This window comes from Vombatus ursinus, unplaced genomic scaffold (assembly GCF_900497805.2).
Source record: "Vombatus ursinus unplaced genomic scaffold, bare-nosed wombat genome assembly UNPS02014932.1, whole genome shotgun sequence".
NCBI classification, from domain to species: Eukaryota; Metazoa; Chordata; class Mammalia; order Diprotodontia; family Vombatidae; genus Vombatus; species Vombatus ursinus.
Window position 1 is genome coordinate 14848323 of NW_020954710.1, and position 18484 is coordinate 14866806.

Genomic DNA, 18484 nt, shown 5'->3' on the forward strand with positions numbered 1-18484 from the left:
GAAGGAAGGAAGGAAGGAAGGAAGGAAGGAAGGAAGGAAGGAAGGAAAGAAGGAAGGAAGGAAGGAAGGAAAGAAAATGGTATTTGTTACCCACTTACTATGTGCCAAGCACTGTTCTTTGGACCCATAAGGTTCATAAAGGCACGGTTATAAGGCAGGGCTGAATAAAGATTAGCATTATATCTAGGTTCCAGCATGGAATGCAACTTGAGGGTAACAAAGTGTCCAGTCTATCTCTTCTTTGAAAAGATTGTTAAAGTAATGGGCATGCCAAATAGAGTTCGTGGGCCCCGATGATTATAGGTAGGACCTGTTCTGTTACAAGGTTACTAAGAGTAACACATATCTTGTCTTGCCTGAAAGTGACTTCCTCCCACATTTGACTGTAACCCGGGAGTCCCCACTGCATGAACATCACTAATCTTTTCTACTTCATGACCCCCAGCAGTCTGTACAGGCTACTACTTACAGCCCTGCCAGGCCTGACCAGGGGTCAGAAGCATGAGCTCGGTGTTGTCAGGGAGGCGCTGGAAGTAGCCTTCAGTGAGCTCGGTGCCATCTTCGTACAAACACAGGCGGCAGCCAGAAATGGGAAGCTGTTGGTAGGGCAAGAAGGGACAGGTGTGAGAAAAACACAGACAAAAGTAGTTTCATGTACTTAGTTTCCTAGCACATAATCCTACCCAATAGCAAAGAGGTAGTGGGGTGGGAATCGCAGTTTCTATCTGCAATAATTACATAAAAATGAGCAAAGGAAAGTAAAATGCTTAAGAACAAAACAAAACAAAATACTCAGAGGGAGGCAGTTCAGTCAGGTCCGACATCCCATTTCACAGGTGAGGTAACTGAGGCTCCAAAAAGAGTTGGGTGACTTGCTCAGGGTCACACAGCTACCAAGTGACACCTCTAAAAGTTCATCCAGCATAGCGCTTAAACAGATCATAGGCTCCCAGAGCTGCAGCTGGAAGTGATTTCAGTCATTCAGTCCAACTCCTTCATTTTACTGGATAGGAGGTTAGGCGACTTAGGATCATGGCCTAGAGCTGGAAGGGACTTCCGAAGTCATTTAGTCCAGCTCTCTCATGTGAAGAAAGTGAAGCGACTTGCCCAAAGTCACACACACACACCAGAGTAATTTAAACTCTCCGGGCAGTTCCCACTTTGTGCCTGAAATGTTCTGCTCTGATCTGTCTCTTGGAATTCCCAACTCCCTTCAAGGCTGAGCTCAAGCCCCTAGGTGTGAGTGGGCCTTAAAATATTCCGTATTCAATTGTGTATATTTTGTGCTTTCTCATTTGTGTGTCTATGTTGATCCCCTCCCTCAAGAGAACGTAAGCTCCCTGAGGGCAGGAGCTGTTTAATAGTAGTCTTTCAGTCTAGGACCTAGCAAAAGCACTTAATAAACGTTAATTGAATTGAACTAAGTTCCCTCCTCCTTAAAATGAGACAGGATTGGACTAGGGCAGAGATGTCAAACAAGAGACCTAATGTGAGAAAGTACAACCTGAACCAGATTAAAATATAATTAGAAATCACTTAACAAAGTAAATAAAAGTGCAATAGAACACTGATAATGTTAATATGTGGGCAGCTAGGAGGTGAAGTGCATAGAGCACCAGGCCTGGAGTCAGGAAGACAGAGTTCAAATCCGGCCTCAGACACTTACTAGCTGGGTGACCTTGGGCAAGTCGCTTCACCCTGTTTGCCTTAGTTTCCTCACCTGTCAAATGAGCTGGAGAAGGAAATGGCAAACCACTAAGAAAACCCCAAATAGGGTCATAAAGAGATGAGACATGACTGAACAACAACAAATTAACATTAACATATGTGGTTTTCTAAGGTAATATGCTGCCCCCATTGATCCTTATATACAGTTTAGTGGCCCAGTTTCTAGTTGAGTATGATACCACCAAGACTAGACTATCGCCAAAGACCCTTCTAGCTCTAAATCATGTGTTTGAGAGAGAGAGAGCATCTTATACCTCTCAGGGCCTCAGCCCCTCTAATCAAGGCAGGGAAATAAATCCTTCACTACCCATCGCTGCAGCTAGCCTAGGAGTTGTTAGGAAAGCCAAAGTTCAAATCCTACCTCAGGCACTTACTAGCCAAGTGACCCTGGATAAGTCCCTTAATAATTCTGTGCCTCAATTTCCTCATCTGTAAAATATGAGTAATAATAGGTTTGTTGTGAGCATTAAATAACCTAGGTAAAGCATTTTACAAATCTTAAAGCACTATATTATATAAATAACTCTTAGCTATTACAAATTGCATCTATCTCCCAGGGTTGCTGTTGCATGGAAGGGAGGGCTAGTGAAGTCAGGACCACTTTAATGCAAATCCTATCTCAGGTACTTCACCCTAATATCTCTGCTTCTGTTTCCTCATCTCTTAAGATGGGTGGTTGTGAAGATGAAATGAGATGATTATATATGTTTTTGCAAACCTAAATGTTTATAAATGCTAGCTGTTACTATCTATTAGTGTATTAAAACTCAAGAGAGATCAAGGATCTAAAGGACCCAAAAGCCACCAAGGAAACTGACAATAATAGCCGTATAACTAGCATTTATTTACCTAGAGCACTTTATTATGGGTTGCCAAGGGCTATACATACTCGTGTGAGCCTGGTGACAGCTCACTCTGACGTAGGTGCTATTATTATCTCCATTTCACAAAGGAGGAAACTGGTGAAGAGTTTAAGTGACTCGCTCAGGGTCACAGTGTCTGAGGCAGGATTTGAACTCTGGTCTTGTACCAGCTAATAATTAGCTATAAGGAGTTGTTCAGGCGATGCTAAACGACTCCACTGGAGTCCATCCCCGAGTGACTGGACTAGCTAGCCTAGGTATGGTCTAAGCAGGCATGAAAGGGGCTTTTGTATCATCTGCGGCCCCCGGGATGGGCATGCCCCGTCTCTTGCAACCGGACACAAGATCTGCCCCCCTCGAGGGCCTGAATGAGGGGCGGATCCCCGCGGACCCCAAGGAGTCTTCATTGGGCCTGGGCTGGTCAGAGCCGGGACGATCGTGATCTTCCGGGGTGCAGAATAGCGCCGAAGCTCCTGGGATGCTACGGCCAAGAGCCGCCTCCCCTCTTTTCCCTCCCCCCACCCTGACCCGCGGCCCCGGAATGGCAGCTGTGACTCCCATCTGCCTGCGAGATGTAGCTCCCGCCTCCTCCCCGAGCCCAGGACCGCCCCGTCGGGGGGCAGTGGGGCGGGGGGTGGTCAGAGGCTGGTGCAGCCGGAGCAACCGCGGAAGCAAAGAAGGGGGTGCCCCCCGAGCTCCTTGAGGCCAGAGGGGTCTGGAGGAAGAAGAAAGAGACGGAAAAGGGGGAGCAGCTGGAGGACCTGGAATTTCTGACATCCTTTCAGCAACACTTCCTGGCAGTTCTTTCCCGCCACCCCGTATTTGTCCTGGCTGTGGAGCGCCCGCAGCTTGAAGGTCCGGGGCCGCTTGGACATTGCAGACCTCTGCAGAAACACCTTTCTCGGGGACGAGTCGGAGGATTGCTCGACCGAGCCGTTCGGACCCAGCCTGCCCGCCCGCGGGTGTCAGGGCTAGCGCAGCTACGGAACAAAACAGCTAAAAAGCAAGTCACCTTGCACTCCGAGGAGAAACTACATTACCCAGAAGACTCTGCGACTTGGTCCCCTCTGCGCAGCTGCACAGCGGGCCCGGCAAGGCAAGAGTTGAGGAAGGAAACTACACTCCCCAGAAGGCGCCGGAGAGTTTCGTCCCCTCTGCGCAGGTGCGCGACTGGAGAGGCCGGGGGAGGGATGGAGGTGAGGGAGGAGCGTGCGGCCAGGCGCGTGCGCGCCGGGGTCCCCGCCCGTCAGGCTCGGGCTCGGTTGTCATGAGAGCCGCGGCGCTGGCCCAGGCGATGGGCGGAGGTGGCGGAGGCTGCCGCTTCGAGGTACCGGTGCCGGGCCGCCGGGGGCGGCGGAGGAGGAGGCGGCGGGGCCTGCGTCTGCGCTCGGCGGACGGGAGCGGCGGCCGCGGCTGCTGCTGCTGAGTAGGTGGTTGGGGGGAGAGACGTTAAAAGCCCCCCCCCCGCGGGCCTCCTCACGCCGGGCCTCCCTCCCTTCAGCCGCCGGCCCGGCCCGAGGAGACCCCGCCCCTCCCCCGCCTGCCCTTTCTCTTCCAAGTCCATCCCCAGTGGGGGGCCCGGCGGGGGAGGGGGAGAGGAGAGGTGGAGATGAGAGTCATGGGTTATCAGAGCTGGTGCGGATCCCCAAGACCATCTCGAACCCCTGTCTGCCCCTCCCCTACCCCTCATTACCTGCTGGGGGAGGGGAGAGATGGGAGTCATGGGTTATCAGAGCTGCTGGGGACCCCCAAGACCATCTGGAGCCCCATTCTATCCTTGCCTGCCTCTCCCCTTCCCCTTATTACCTGCTGGGGGCCTGGTTGGGGGAGGGAGAGATGAAAGTCATGGGTTATCAGATCTGGTGAGAACCCCCAAGACCATTTCGAGCCCCTTTCTAACCCTGCCTGCCCTTCCCCCCATTACCTGCTTGTAGGGGGGAGATGGAAATTATGGGTTGTCAGAGCTGATAGGGACCCTCCCCGCCCAGACCATCTCGAGCTCCACTCCAGCCCTGCCTGCCCTGTCCCTATCCCTTTCCATTCCTGGGCTGAAATAGGGTCGGGGGAAGGGGAAAGGGGAGGATGGAGCCCTGGCCCAGGGGGCATACAGACTCCTTGGTTGTCAGATCTGGAAGAGACCTTAAAAACCGTCCAAGCCCCACCCCAGTCATGCCTGCCCAACCCCCACCTCTGCTAGGGAAGCGGCCCTAGTTAATCAGTCCCCTGCTGGGGACATGGCCATAGTTAATCAGCGTGTAGTGGGCTGGTGGAATGAGCCCTGGACTGGGAGGTATGCATAATCATAGGTTTGTCCTATCTGGAAGGGATCTTAGGGACCATTTCTAACGTCATTATAGTCCTGCTTGCCCTCTCCCCATCCTCACTCCCACAGCCCTCAGTCCTGCCGCCCTTCCTTTCCTGAGGATCTGGCAGCAGTGTTTAATGTGAAGTGGACTGATGGAATGAGACCTAGACTAGAGTTATCAAGAATCAGAGATGGTTTAGAGATTATCTAGTACAATCCCTGCACTACCTGTCACACTCCACCCCTGATCCAGCCTGGAACACAGGGATGTGGCTGTAGTTTAGCAGTAGGAATGATGTGGTGAAGGAGAAGGCCTTGACCTGGCAGCAGTTTAGAGCTGCAGATGGTCAGAGGTAGATGTGGCCCCACCACATGCCTGTGTGTATCCACCCCAACCTGGGAAGGTGAAATGGGCTTAGGATGCAGAACCTTGGATTAAAGGACTTAAAAGGGTCCTTAGAGTCCCCCTATTGTCGCTTCTGCGCAGACAGCCTCCTTGACCTCCCCCAACACATAGACAATTAAGTAGTCAGTAGTTAAAGCAGTATAATTAACAGTTCAATGCCCTAGCCTGGAAGTCATATAGAATTATAGGTCATCTACTTTTACCTCAGTCTTCTACAGAGGAGAAAAATGAGATCAGTAGAGGGAAGGGAACCTCTTTTACAGAAACTTTTAAGGTAAGACAAGAAAGTTAGTGGTAGGTCAGTAATGTGGACTGAGGTCATGTCAGGAGATTCCTACTTCCTCTCCTTTTGCAGATAGGAAAACTAAGGCCCAGGGAAAGAAAAGAAACTATTGTAAGGTAACAGAAAATTTGGACCCAAGGTCCTCTGTGTGATTCCAGCCATCTCATCTTACAGATAGGAAAACAGGCCCATTGAGGACGAGTTGACTAGGCCAAGCTAACACTACTGTACCACTTAGTGGCAGAGCCAAGGGAAGGAGAAAGGGAACAAGCATTTGTTATCCTTTTTAAAATAGATAGATATAAATTTTCTCCCCAATTAATGTTAAAAAATTATTTTTAAAAATTTTTTTTAAGTTTTGAGTTCCAAAATCTATCCCTTCCTTCCTTCTCTCTCTCCCTCCCTCTCTCCCTCCCCCCCTCCCTCTCCCTCCCCCTCCCTCCCTTTCCCTCTCTCTCTTCTCCCTGGGATGGTAAGCAATCAGATACAGGTTATACATGAAACAAGCAGTTACACTATGTGCCAGGCACTGTGCTAAGCACTTTGCAATTATTATCTCATTCGATCCTGGAAACAACCCTGGGGGGTCGGAGCTGTTCTTATCCTCATTTTACAGTTGAGGAAACTGAGGCAACCAGAGATTAAATAACTTGCCCAAAGTCACACAGCCAGTAGGCGTCTGAGGCTGAATTTGAACTCAGGACTTCCTAATACCAGGTCCAGCACTCTACCCACTGTGCCACCCGTTACCTTTGGGCCAGGACTCAAAGCCACTTCTAATTCATACGTACTTCATGGCTCTTTCCACTCTCCAAAGAATGTAGAGCTACGGGGGACCTAAGTGACATCAGCGTAATCCAATGAAGAGCGTGCTGGCTTTGGAGTCAGAGAGCTTGGCCTGGAACCCTTAGGTGACCTTGAGCAGATCACAGCACCTCTCTCAGCTTTGGTGTCCTCATCTGTCAAATAAGGAGATTGGACTTGAGTCCTTTTCAGGTCTAAATCTGTAATCTAGGCCAACCCCTTCATTTAACAAATTAGACAAATGAAGGCCAGAGACGGAAAAGCAGCTTGGCCAGAGTGACACAAGTTATACTAGACCTATCTGTTGTTTTTTTTGGGGGGTGGGGGGTTGGCAATTGGGGTTAAGTGACTTGTCCAGGGTCACACAGCTAGTAAGTGTCTGAAGCCAGATTTTTGAACTCGGGTCCTCCTGACTCCAGGGCTGGTGCTCTATCCACTGCTCCATCTAGCTGCCCCTGTAAGTGACCTATCTGTGATTTGAACATACATCCTCTAGAGACCAAATTCTGGGCTAATTCAGCCCTATCAGGCTGCAGAGTCCCAGGGTCCGTCCCTGCTCTCCTGGTGATTAATAGTGGGACTTTGAACAAAGCCCTCCCTCACTCTGGTCCAGTTTCTCCATATCTAAAATGAGTGGTTTGAATTTGGTCTTTAAAGACCCTTCCAGGTCTAATAGTCTGTAAGCCTAGACTTCTAAACGGACTCTAGTGCCAATTCCCAGTGGCATTTTGGAGGAAATGGAAAGATTCCTCTCCTGGGAGTCAGGAGCCCTGTATCCTGAGAGCATTTCTGCTGCTAGTTAGTGGGAGAGCCTTCTCTGGACCTGTTCCCTCGTGGGTAAAATGGAAGAACTGAACCAGCTTATCTCCAAGATCCCCCCAGCACCAGAATCCTCTGCTCCTATTTCATCCCAGTCATTTGACACCCTTAGTGGCCTTGTGGAATAGCAAAAGAGAGCACAATGTAGGAAGCCAGAGCACGAGTCCAAATTCTGCTTCCAGCTCACAGTATGACCTTGACCAGGTCACTTCCCTTCTAGGAAACTCCTTTCCCTCAGCTGCAGAATGAAAGATTGGCCTAAAGAATGGCTTCAGGGTCCCTTCCAGTCCTGATAGCTCTCTGCCTCTGACTCATACGGTTTTCTCAATCATGGTCTGGAGCTCGAAGGAATCCCTGAGACCATCCACTCAGCCTCACATTACCTGAGAAGGGAGTTGCCCCAAGTCACTCACAGATTTTGAGCCTCTGAGGGGCTGATAAATAGAACCTATCTATGAAATACAGATAGGGCCGCTAGGTGGTGCCATAGTGCATAAAGCACTGGCCTTGGAATCAGGAAGACTCATCTTCATGAGTTCAAATCTAGCCTCAGCCACTTACTAGCTGGGTGACCCTGGGCAAGTCACTTTACCCTGTTTGCCTCAGTTTCCTCATCTGTAAAATGAGCTCTGGAGAAGGAAATGGCAAACCACTTCAGTATCTCTGCCAAGAAAACCCCAAATGGGGTCACGAAGAATCAGACATGACTAAACTGCAACAACAAATGAGGTCCAGATACTTCTTCATGGTAGAGGAGGAATATAAATTTTGAAATTAGGAAATCTGAATTCCAGGCCCAAATCTCTGCCATTTAACTCACTCACTGGGTACTGTGTGACTGTGAATAAGGCTTCCTCTCTTGTACATTCCATTTCTTTATCTGTAAAATGGGATTTAAAATACTCGTGCAGTCTTGCTCACACTTTGCACACTCCTCCATGTTTCCAAAGTGGGCTGTTTTATTATATAGCTCTTGCATTAAGCTCTCTTACTAAGGAGCCAAGGGTGACTGAGAGGCAATGTAGGTAAGGGGGAAATGCACTAGACGTAGAGTCAGATGATGAATCCTGCCCCAGATATTTGTTAGCTGTGGTGGTGTAGGGCCCAAATTCAGTCCTGCCTCCGACACTTATTGGTTGTGTGACCCAGGGCAAGTCATTTCACTCTATGCCTCAGTTTCCTTATCCGTAAAATGAAGGTGTTGGATTTGATATCCTTTCTCTAAGGCCTCTTCCAGTTCTAAGTTTTTGATCCTAAGGAACAACTTGTCAGAGCCTTAGTTTCTTGAACTGTAAAATGGTCACTGTTGTACCTGCAGAACCTGCCTCACAGGGTAGTTATGAAGAAAGTGCTTGGTAAAACCTAAAGGTTACTGACATGGGAGTTGGAGGACTTTCCCTCCTCATTCTGCTGTGTTTCCTTAGGGCTCAAGGTTCCCTGGTATTCCCACTCTTTGGAGAAGGAGAATTTAAGGAGAATTTAAGAGAACTGTATAGTGTCTCCCTACCTCAGTAGGGTCTTCCCATCTCAGACTAGTGAAGACGTGCACTCTTGTCTTTGGAGGACCCAATGTTTTAACTACCAAAAATGCATAGGATTACAATTCTCTCCAAAATGATTACCAAAATATTTCTTAAAAAATGTTACCAGGGCAGCTAGGTGGTGCAGTGGATAGAGCACTGGCCCTGGACTCAGGAGGACCTGAGTTCAAATCAGACCTCAAACGCTTACTAACTGTGTGATCCCAGGCAAGTCACTTAACCCCATTGCCTAGCCAAAAAAAAAGGTCACCAAACCCAGGTTGAGAACCCACGTACAAGGCATACAAGCTTTGTCATCTGTATCAGTAGAAGGCCATCTGTGTCAAGTGTGGCACCTTGAAGCTAATAACAAAATGTATCCTAGGCCTGAAAAGTGTATGGAAGCATAAGGCTATCATATGCTGAAGGGCTTATGCCTGCTTTGGTAGAAAAGCCTTCCCACCAGGAATCCCTCCTTGGCAGCTTCTCATTCCACCCTCCCAGTGGCATCAAAAGTACTCCAGAGGGACTAGAGCAGTTCACAGGGTGATGTGAAAGTGAAAGTTTTCAGCTTGCTCTTTGATCATGTGCCCAGAGTCTGTCATCTGCATGAATGGCACTGCCTCCAAATTCATTCATCGTATGTAGAATTGATTTTCATTTTCATGCATCCTTGAATTTCTTCTGGGCAAACATGCACCTTGTTGTAAGAATTGCATGTTAGTTGTCACAGATTCTGTTTTCAGCTCCAGATCCTAACGGCTCCTTTCATATCACCTTTGTTAAGTTATGCTTAAGGCCTTTGGAGATTTGGCCTATGGATTTTTCAGTCTCTTTGAGTCCATAAAATTGCTTGATACTAAAGTATTGATGTTTCCTTGAACAAAATTTAAATTTTCTTGAAAAGAAAATGGGGAAATAGGTTTTATTTTTCCTGTTCATTCTTGTATCTTGTTATTTGTTGCCAAATTGGATTGTCTAGGTAATCTCTAGCCATACAGATAAACCACGTGCATAAAACAGACTTTACACAAAAGAAAAATTTGTTTGCTTATTGCCGTTGGCTATTATTACTATTGCAAGGGCCTAATAGGAATGCCCAGGGAGAATCTGGCCCTTGTTGCTCAGGAATATCGTTGAGTAATACAACAGGCATCCATGTGGTTGCATGGGACTCAACAGGCCCTGTAGGCCGAAAGTCCATTCTAATAACTATTTAGCAAAGCTTTTATTCTTACTGAATGTTTATGGTATTTTTTTTCCTGACCTGTAAAAGCAGCTTTACTTTTCTAGTTGTGGATGTAATTATTGCCCAAGCAAGCCCTCCAGTGCTTGGGGGACTCACAAGAAGAGGGCTTTTGGGTATGTGACATGGATATTGTTAGATGTGCCAGGACAGGGAGGGGTTGCTTTCAGAGAATTGGTTAATAACAGTGTTGCTCAAAAGGTTCTAAAAAAGTGTAAATGGAGAAGTGAAAAAAAACAAAACCAAAAACAAACCGTTGGCTTTGGAGTCTGAAGATCTGGGAACAAGTCTGGACTCCACAGCTGACCACACATTGATGGGTAACCATTGATGAATTCCTCAGCCTCTCTAAGCCACGCTGAACTTTCTTCATTGGTAAAGTAGAAATAAACCCTTCTTTTCTCCACTTCAGAGGGTCAACTTAGAAAAGGTAGGTAAAGCATGTTAGCAACCACAGCATGTCCTATCAATGTGGGATTGCTATTTTGATGGGTTTTTCCACTTCTTCAAAACTCTCAAATAATTTTGAAAAACCCACAGTTTCAGCAATATGTCTGCCTCATCACTTCCCATTGCAAAGTCCACATCCCCACTTCACCACACACATTCACACAGCACCACACACGTGTGCACATGCTACGTGCATGTTCACATGCGTGCCTCATACATACTACACACGTGTACACATACATGCACCCCACGCATTCTCACATCTGCCACTCATACACACACACCACATGCACATACACACAAAATTAGATGCTGTAGTTTAAAAAAAAAATCATCACATCGTGTCCCCCCGAGCTGGTCCTCAGAGGACAGACATACCACCTGGTCTGCCATCTTGGTAGAGGACCTACTAGAGCTTACATATTGATGCCATAACTTCTTAGAGCACTAGGTCACTTCCAGAAGATGATGAGGCATCCAGAGGGGGCTTGGATTCAGAAATGCTGACATCTTTTTTTAATGGGTGACTTAAAATCTTTAGTCATTGCTAGTAACTTTTTTCAGTGATGCCCTTCCTTATTCTCTGGTACTGAGTATTTTCTAAAACCAGGTCATTGCTGTTTCCTTAATGCCCCTTTCATTGTTGTGGCTTAGCTGGACATATTGATCATGCTTTTTTTTTTTTTCATGACATCCTGTAGTAAATTTTGTATAGCATTATCATCAACATTCTTATCATCATTATTACTACCCTCTGCTAAAGTTGTATTACTCAAGGCTAATGTGGAAACATATTTTGCATGTATATTTCACATGTAAAATGGGTATTATATTTCTTCCCTTCACTATGGATAGGGGAGGAGGGTAGAGGGAAGGAGAGGATTTGAAACTAAAAGAAAAGAGTAAAAGGAAAAAAAATGAACACTCAAACGTCATGCTCCACTAATTGCCCCAGCATGACAGTGTGGTGCTGACTTTGGATTTGGAAAGCTATGCCAGTGGAGAACCAGCTCTGGCATGTCCAAGCAGGCTGGAAAGGCCTTGATTATAGGCGTAGCACATCTGTCTAAAGGCCAGCCCCGCCAAAATCAGAGGCTGAGCTGAAGAAGGCAGGTCAGCCACCAGGGCATGGTTTTGTTTCACAACAGCTGTGAAGACAAAGAGAGGTTAGGATCTCGATTGGTAGCAGGAGGCCTCACACAAGCAAGATTGCATCTTGTGGAGTATCATAACAGCATCAGTAGCATCCATGGCATAGCCATGCATGCTAGTAACCCGACTAGATCTTTAATAATGGTTAGCAGTCTGGTTTTCATTTAATAGTACTCCTGCAGTTCAATAAACACCCCTGATGCCAGATAATTACCTTACACACATACAGTGCCTTATAATCTATAAAGCACTTGAATATACATTATTATTGGAACCTTACAACAACTTGTCAGGTAGAGCAGACAATGATAATGCCATTTTACAGGTGAAGAAACTGAGGCTTGACCAAGTGAAGGTCACACAGCTAACAACAAGAGCAGTGATAATAACTGCCCTGTACACAGATTGTTAACATTTGAACAGTACTTCACTTACGGGACTTTAGTGGAGCCCCACAACAACCCTCTGAAGAAGGTACCACAGAGATTATTCCCGTTTTATAGATGAGGAAGCTTAGGTATTAAATGCCCATGGGCAAAACACAAAACTGAGAGGTGTTTAAGAGGCTGGATTTGAAGGCAAGTCTTCTTGTCTCCAAGTGTAGCATTCTGTGCATCATACCCTGTTGTTTCCAATGATCTTATCTTTATGTTAGGATTAACACACTCAGCAGGTAATTTTATATATATTTGGTTTTGATAGGGAGAACCTAGATTTAACTTCACTGCCTGCTTGTGATGAGATTTTACTCATAAATGCTTCTTTGCCCTCCAAATACATTGACCTGAAAATTGAATAATTATTGTTCAGTGAAATTAAGTTCAACAAATTTTCAGGCTAGAATTCTGATTGATTCTTACTTTCCTACTTTTTTCTTCTCTATTCTCAATTTTTCCCTTAGTAAATAATCATCCCATTGGTTAAATTATCTTTTCTCCTTATATAGCCCACGTAACTTTTTTAGCTTTAGAAAAGACAAAGCAAAACTTAACACTACCTTGTATAGTAAAGTTAAAGCTGTCTATAGAAATAGGTTGATGAAAAGATAATGTTTAGAAACTTTTAAAGAAAAATAATTCATGAGAGCTATTTTAATTTTGTTTTCCTGACATTAGGCTGAATTCATGCCTAAATTAAGTCATGATGGGAATTAATAGCAAATACTGTCATAATTCTAATATTTCTATGGGTTCTTTTACTTAAAAAAAAATCTTGTTTATTTTTATGAACAGCCCAACTGTACAGAATGCCACACAAGATTGGATTTATAGTCGTCAGTTCATCGGGACACGAAGATGGTTTCAGTGCGAAAGAATTAATGGTCCATGCACCAACTGTTAATGGATGGAGATCACCAAGGTATTATGAATGAAAAGGAAGTGGAGGGTGAGGTAACAACATTCTGTTACTTGGGGACAGTGTATATTGTCTTGAATTCTAGGCCCCCAATTTCATTGTAAATCAAACAAGCAAGAGTCTGTGAAATGGTCGTAAGAGGCACCTCCAGTACAATTTAATTTATAGTAACCTGACTGCCTTTAAAAAGCACTCCACCTAGTGATCGATTTATTATAGCTGTGTCATGAAACCAGTATAAGTGTTCCTTATCCTGCTGCCAAACCTATGACTTCAGTGTGTTTCTGAAATCTTAAGTCTTTTTTCTGGGTTACTTTTTCTTCAAGAGAATGATCTTTTTTCCATGACTTATGTCATCCTTTTAATGTCTCATTAACTGTTTGTACAGTTGGCCTCTTCTATGTTCTTGAGTGTATCTGACCAGTTTTGTTACTGTCAGAGGAAAGAGATTCCTTTCCCAAATCTGAATGGAAATTCCTGCATTTGACATGTTGAAATGATTCATACAGGCATATGTCATGTTAAAAAACTGAGTGCACGTTGACTTGTTTTAAATTGAATCACTTTTTGTCACCACTAAGGGTTTCCTCTGGCTTTTTATGGTGGTTCTAAGATGACCCTGGACTCTTAAAGACTCTGTCAGTGGGGCCCATGCTGGCTTTGCTCCCACCAAGTCCCAGTCTAGACCTGGTCATCTGAGACAGATTGTGTATGTGTCCTGTGGGAGCCAGCCTGCTAGTGATGAATGTCACTGCCACAGCACCGCAGGAAGACCGTCTCCTAAGGCACGGGGGAGGGGGGCGTTCTCCGTCAGTGAACAGATACCCCAGCCAGGTGACATCCCAGAGCCACGTGAGTGTTAGTGCCGTATTTTACCTAACTCTCTCCTGCCCTTGGCTCAGGGTTCTTTGTGTACCATCTTCACCTGCATTGAAGTTTCTATTGTCTCTGTTTTTGCGTTCCCGGGGCCTCCACTGTACTTGGGGCTCAGCTGGACTGTGATAAATGCTTGCTAAGTCAGAGCTTGTCAGTTATTTGGCTTAATGTTGACAGGAGCCAGCTGAACATTCAACACTTTAGCTTTCAGCTAAGGACTTGTTTGGGTTTTTTAAAGCCACTTAGATACGTAAGGAGGCTTACTATGGAAAAGACTCATCCTGGTGACAGGGCAGCTGGGTGGCACAGTGGACAGAGTGCTGGACCTGGAATCAGGAAGACTCCTCTAGATTTGAGTTCAAATCTGGCCTCAGCCACTTACTAGCTATGTGACCCTGGGCAAGTCACTTCACTCTGTTTGTCTCAGTTTCCTCATCTATAAAATAAGCTAGAGAAGGCAAAGGCAAACCACTCTAATTTCTCTGCCAAAAAAACCCCAAATGGGGTCACAGAGAGTTGATCCTAACTGAAACTAATGAACAAGTTCTGATGATACCAGAGATATCTCTGCTTATGTGTTTTGTAAGTTGATAGGATGTTTTCTTAAGGTGGGCAATACCTAGACTTGCTTTGACTTCAGGACATTTACCTACATAAAATGCATATCGCTTTTTTACCACTGAGTCTCAGCTGAGTGTGTCCCAATGGCCCCCTGACTTTAACACAAGCAAATTCCTTGAGGTCAAACATGTCCCAGGAAGGCAGGGGAAAGTGTTCTTCAATGAAGTCTCCCAAGATTGAGACAGACTTGGGGCAGCTAGGTGGCGCAGTGGATAGAGCACCGGCCCTGCATTCAGAAGGACCTGAGTTCAAATCCGGCCTTAGACACTTAACACTTACTAGCTGTGTGACCTTGGGCAAGTCACTTAACCCCATTGCCTAGCCAAAAAAAAAAAAAAAAAAAAGATTGGGACAGAGTAAATTCTGCAAGTTCAGGAGAGCTATACCAAAGGATAAAAGCCCATCCTGTTGTATTTTTGTGCCTTTTCCATTTTGCTCCTACTTTGACCTCAGACCAAGAATGACTCTAACCTTTCTTCCATGGAAACAGCCCTTCAGAGACTTGAAAAGAACAGCCATGTCCCCACTTGGACTCTTCTTCTCGGGGCTAACCATACTTTGTTCCTTCAGTCATTCCTCATGGCATCCTTGAGAGGGCATTCACTTCTGGATGGAATCTTTTGATCCCAACATACTTTGCTTAGTTAGGAAGTTAGGGATTTCAGAATGTTTCACTGAAAATTCTCAGGTCAAGTGGCATCTAGAGGGCAGGTGTATAAATACAAACTTAATTTGCAGTGATAGTTCCAAGAAGAAACATTCTCTTTCAGGTTTTGCCAGTTTCCCCAAGAAATTGTCCTTCAGATGGTGGAGAGGTGCCGAGTTCGAAAGCTTCAGTTACTTGCTCACCAGTATATGATTTCCAGTAAAATTGAGTTCTACATTAGCGACAGTTTGCCTGAATACTTTGCACCATATCAAGCGGAGCGGTTTCGAAGGCTTGGGTGAGAATGAAAGTACAAAGTTAATTCTTAACTTTAGTCAGTCTTGTGATCTGAATTTCTATCTAGGTCAAAATTCTTATTATTTCTTAGGCATAGAGCTTCTGTATCTGTTTTGTGTGCTTTTAATAATCATGGAAATACAGTTTGGTTTAGTCTGAGTGTTCATTCCCTATTCATGAATAGGCGATAACTGTGCATGGAGAAAGAACATAACTCCTAAAAGCTGAATTATCACTCAAGAATGTGTTCCTGGTGCTACATAAAATATAGGTTGACTCTCGGTGTAAACTGCCAACTAGGATCATATTGACATAACAATTGTTAGTTTATTCGCATGCACTGTTAAAATATTTAAACCACATTACTGTGCTAACTTTTATTACTAGTTCTCATTCGGCTTTTTAGACATAGAGCTTTTCCCTAAGAAGTCTATTGCTCCAGACAATAATTCAGTTACCCATTATATGGTGATTCTTTTTTCCCCCAGTTTTCATTGCATTGGGTATTTGGTTTGGTTTTTAACCTTAGTATCCAGTAGGAACAAAGGAACAATTTACTTAATTGCGAATGCTTATAGAAATAAAATTCTTTCATTTTGTTTGGTCTTCGCAGTTATGTGTCTCTCTGTGACAATGAAAAGACAGGATGTAAGGCTCGAGAACTAAAATCGGTTTATGTGGATGCCGTAGGACAATTTCTCAAGTTGATTTTTCATAAAAACCATGTCAATAGGTACAATTTATATAGCCAGGTAAGGTTACCCAATCTTCCTCACTAGCTTTAACATCCTTTTAAAATTTGTTGTCCAGTCTGGTCAGAATACTATACTGTGATTTCATTTTCTTTTTTGAAAATAAATTTTGTTTTCATCTTTTGCTTCTGCATATTAAAATTGCTCTCAAGTATCCTTCCTCCTCCACTCCCCAAAGAGCCTTTCCTTATAATGATAACACTTTTAAAATAATCAACAGACCTGATCCATACATCACAAAAGTCAGAAAACATACAGTGTTACACAAGCCTGGCCCTCCACCTCGGCAGAGACATGGATGGAGTGTCTTCTCGGATCTCTCCTTCGGGCCAGCTTGGTCCTTATAATTTTGCTGCATTCACTTTTGATTGTTTGTGGTGGTGGTTTTGTCCATTTACGTTGTGGGTAGTCATTGTTCATTGTTTTCTTGGCTCTGTTTATTTCACTGTGCATGAAGTAATGCAGCATTATTCATGATTCTCTGTGTTCACCATGTTCATTTCTTACAGCGCAGTAATATTCCATTATATTCATGTATCACAGTTTGTTTAGCAGTGGGCTAAACTTTGTTTACAATTCTTAGCTACTACAAAAAGTGTTACTCTAAATATTTTGGTGTTTCTTGTCAGTGACTCCTGGGGTTGAGGGGCATATGCCTAGTTAATGGGATCCCTGAGTCAAAGGATATGCACATTTTGAAGGCATAATTCCAGATTACTCTCTACAGTGGTTATACTGATGCACAGCTCTGCTAGCCATGTGCCACTAGTGTGCCCACCTTCCCCTGGCCCCTCCTACATTGACTATTCCCAACTTTTGTCATCTTTACCAGTTTGCTAGGTGTGAAATAAAGCCTTCTAGTGGGGTTTGGTTTTGTTTTTTTGTTGTGGTTTTTTGGTTTTTTTTTTTTTGGTGAGGCATTTGGGGTTAAGTGACTTGCCCAGAGTCACACAGCTCATAAGTGTTATGTGTCTGAGGCCAGATTTGAACTCAGGTGCTCCTGACTCCAGGGCTGGTGCTCTATCCACTGCACCACCTAGCTGCCCCCTTATAGTTGTTTTGATTTGCATTTCTCTTATATTGGTGAATTGGAGCATTCTTTCACGTGGTTATTAACAGTTTGTGATTCTTCTTTTGAGAACCATTCATATCCTTTGGGATATGAAGGACATGCTCTCACTTTCAAAGCAGACTCTTCCAAATTTTCCTTAAACATAGCATCTTTCATTAAAGAATCTCAAACTGAATTTAAACTTCACCAAACTTCTGTGAAATGACTGTCCTGGTCAAAACTCGAAAGCATTATTTATAATGATAGATTGTTCTAGAATCCCATCAGTACCCCTGACTTCTCATTCTTAACAGTTTCTCTCTTGCAAAGTGATGATGGAAATGGATTTTAATGTAACCCTCTGTGAGTAAATGATTGCAAAGATTTGCCACACATACCCATACCCACCTTGTCACAAGTGACACACGGGCTTCCAAACACATAGATAAACTTTTTGACTGTATCTGTATGGAATAACAAAATTAAGCCAGAACTGTAAAGCTTGTAAAACAGAATTGTAAAACAGAAATTGTTTTACCTTCCTATCCAAAACTCTATGGCAAAAACTAAAATCTTCAGGTTTTGCCACTTCCAAAACATAGGGAATGGTCTCCTAGGAAATCCGAGCTGTTTGGGATTCTCTTGAGTGGTTCCCTCTGGCTTAGAAACATGACTTGAATGCTTAGGTTAGGTAGTTAACTATTTTCATAGCTGTTTTAAAATTTCCCATATTTGATTTAACATTATTTTAGCAAGTTTCATCCACACATTTCCAAGTAATTAGTAAAACTCTAGGCTTTTCATTTCTATTGCTTTTCTCTTGTAAAATACCTGTGAAATTGCTATGATCTGCAGGTGACCCTACATTCTCAAAGACTGCCCACAAAGTGCAGGGCCCTGACCGGGCTTCCCCAGCTGGAAATGCTTTGAGTGAGGGCCCAGCAGTGGCATGTATGTCATCAGACCCAGCTGAGCAAAATTAATAGCAGCTTCTCAGTCTTGAGCAGGCCACCAGGTGAAGAGTTTTTCAGCTACAGCAACCACTTCCTAAAGCCTAGAGGCATCGTTGGGGTAGAGGAATGATCCATACCAGTGCAACCACAAGTCTTTAAAATGTTGAAATCTGTGACTGATGGGAACTTAAGATTTTTAAAAACATGAGTGATGTATTATTAGCTTTAAAGACAACTTAAGGTCCAACTTAAGGCCTGGCTACTGTGGAGACCAAGGTTTTTGTAATTTTGTGTTTCAGTTTTTCTTTTCCTGAATGAATTTGAGGTTTTTTGTTAATTTATTTAAAACTTAAATA

At 44.4% G+C, this 18484-nt stretch overlaps 2 protein-coding genes across 6 annotated transcripts in view; one reads left to right on the plus strand and one right to left on the minus strand.

Annotated features, from left to right (window-relative positions):
- Positions 1-3491, minus strand: part of DFFB (DNA fragmentation factor subunit beta) — a 25443-nt gene extending 21952 nt beyond the window's left edge. For both annotated transcript variants that reach the window (XM_027843898.1, XM_027843897.1), the window contains exons 1-2: positions 3353-3491; positions 470-596 (exon numbers count right to left, since the gene is read on the minus strand). In XM_027843898.1, the coding sequence (XP_027699699.1) occupies positions 470-596; positions 3353-3466 (241 nt within the window). In that variant the 5' untranslated portion in view covers positions 3467-3491. The remainder of the gene's footprint in view (positions 1-469; positions 597-3352) is intronic.
- Positions 3492-3522: 31 nt separating this feature from the next.
- CEP104 (centrosomal protein 104) overlaps positions 3523-18484 on the plus strand; it is a 44240-nt gene continuing 29278 nt past the window's right edge. For 2 of the 4 annotated variants that reach the window (XM_027843892.1, XM_027843895.1), the window contains exons 1-4: positions 3523-3753; positions 12809-12935; positions 15200-15373; positions 15986-16124. In XM_027843892.1, coding sequence (XP_027699693.1) covers positions 12823-12935; positions 15200-15373; positions 15986-16124 — 426 coding nt within the window. In that variant the 5' untranslated portion in view covers positions 3523-3753; positions 12809-12822. Of the gene's footprint in view, positions 3754-3866; positions 3919-3971; positions 4018-12808; positions 12936-15199; positions 15374-15985; positions 16125-18484 lie in introns of those variants that run through there. The other 2 variants (XM_027843894.1, XM_027843893.1) reach the window with 2 other exon arrangements.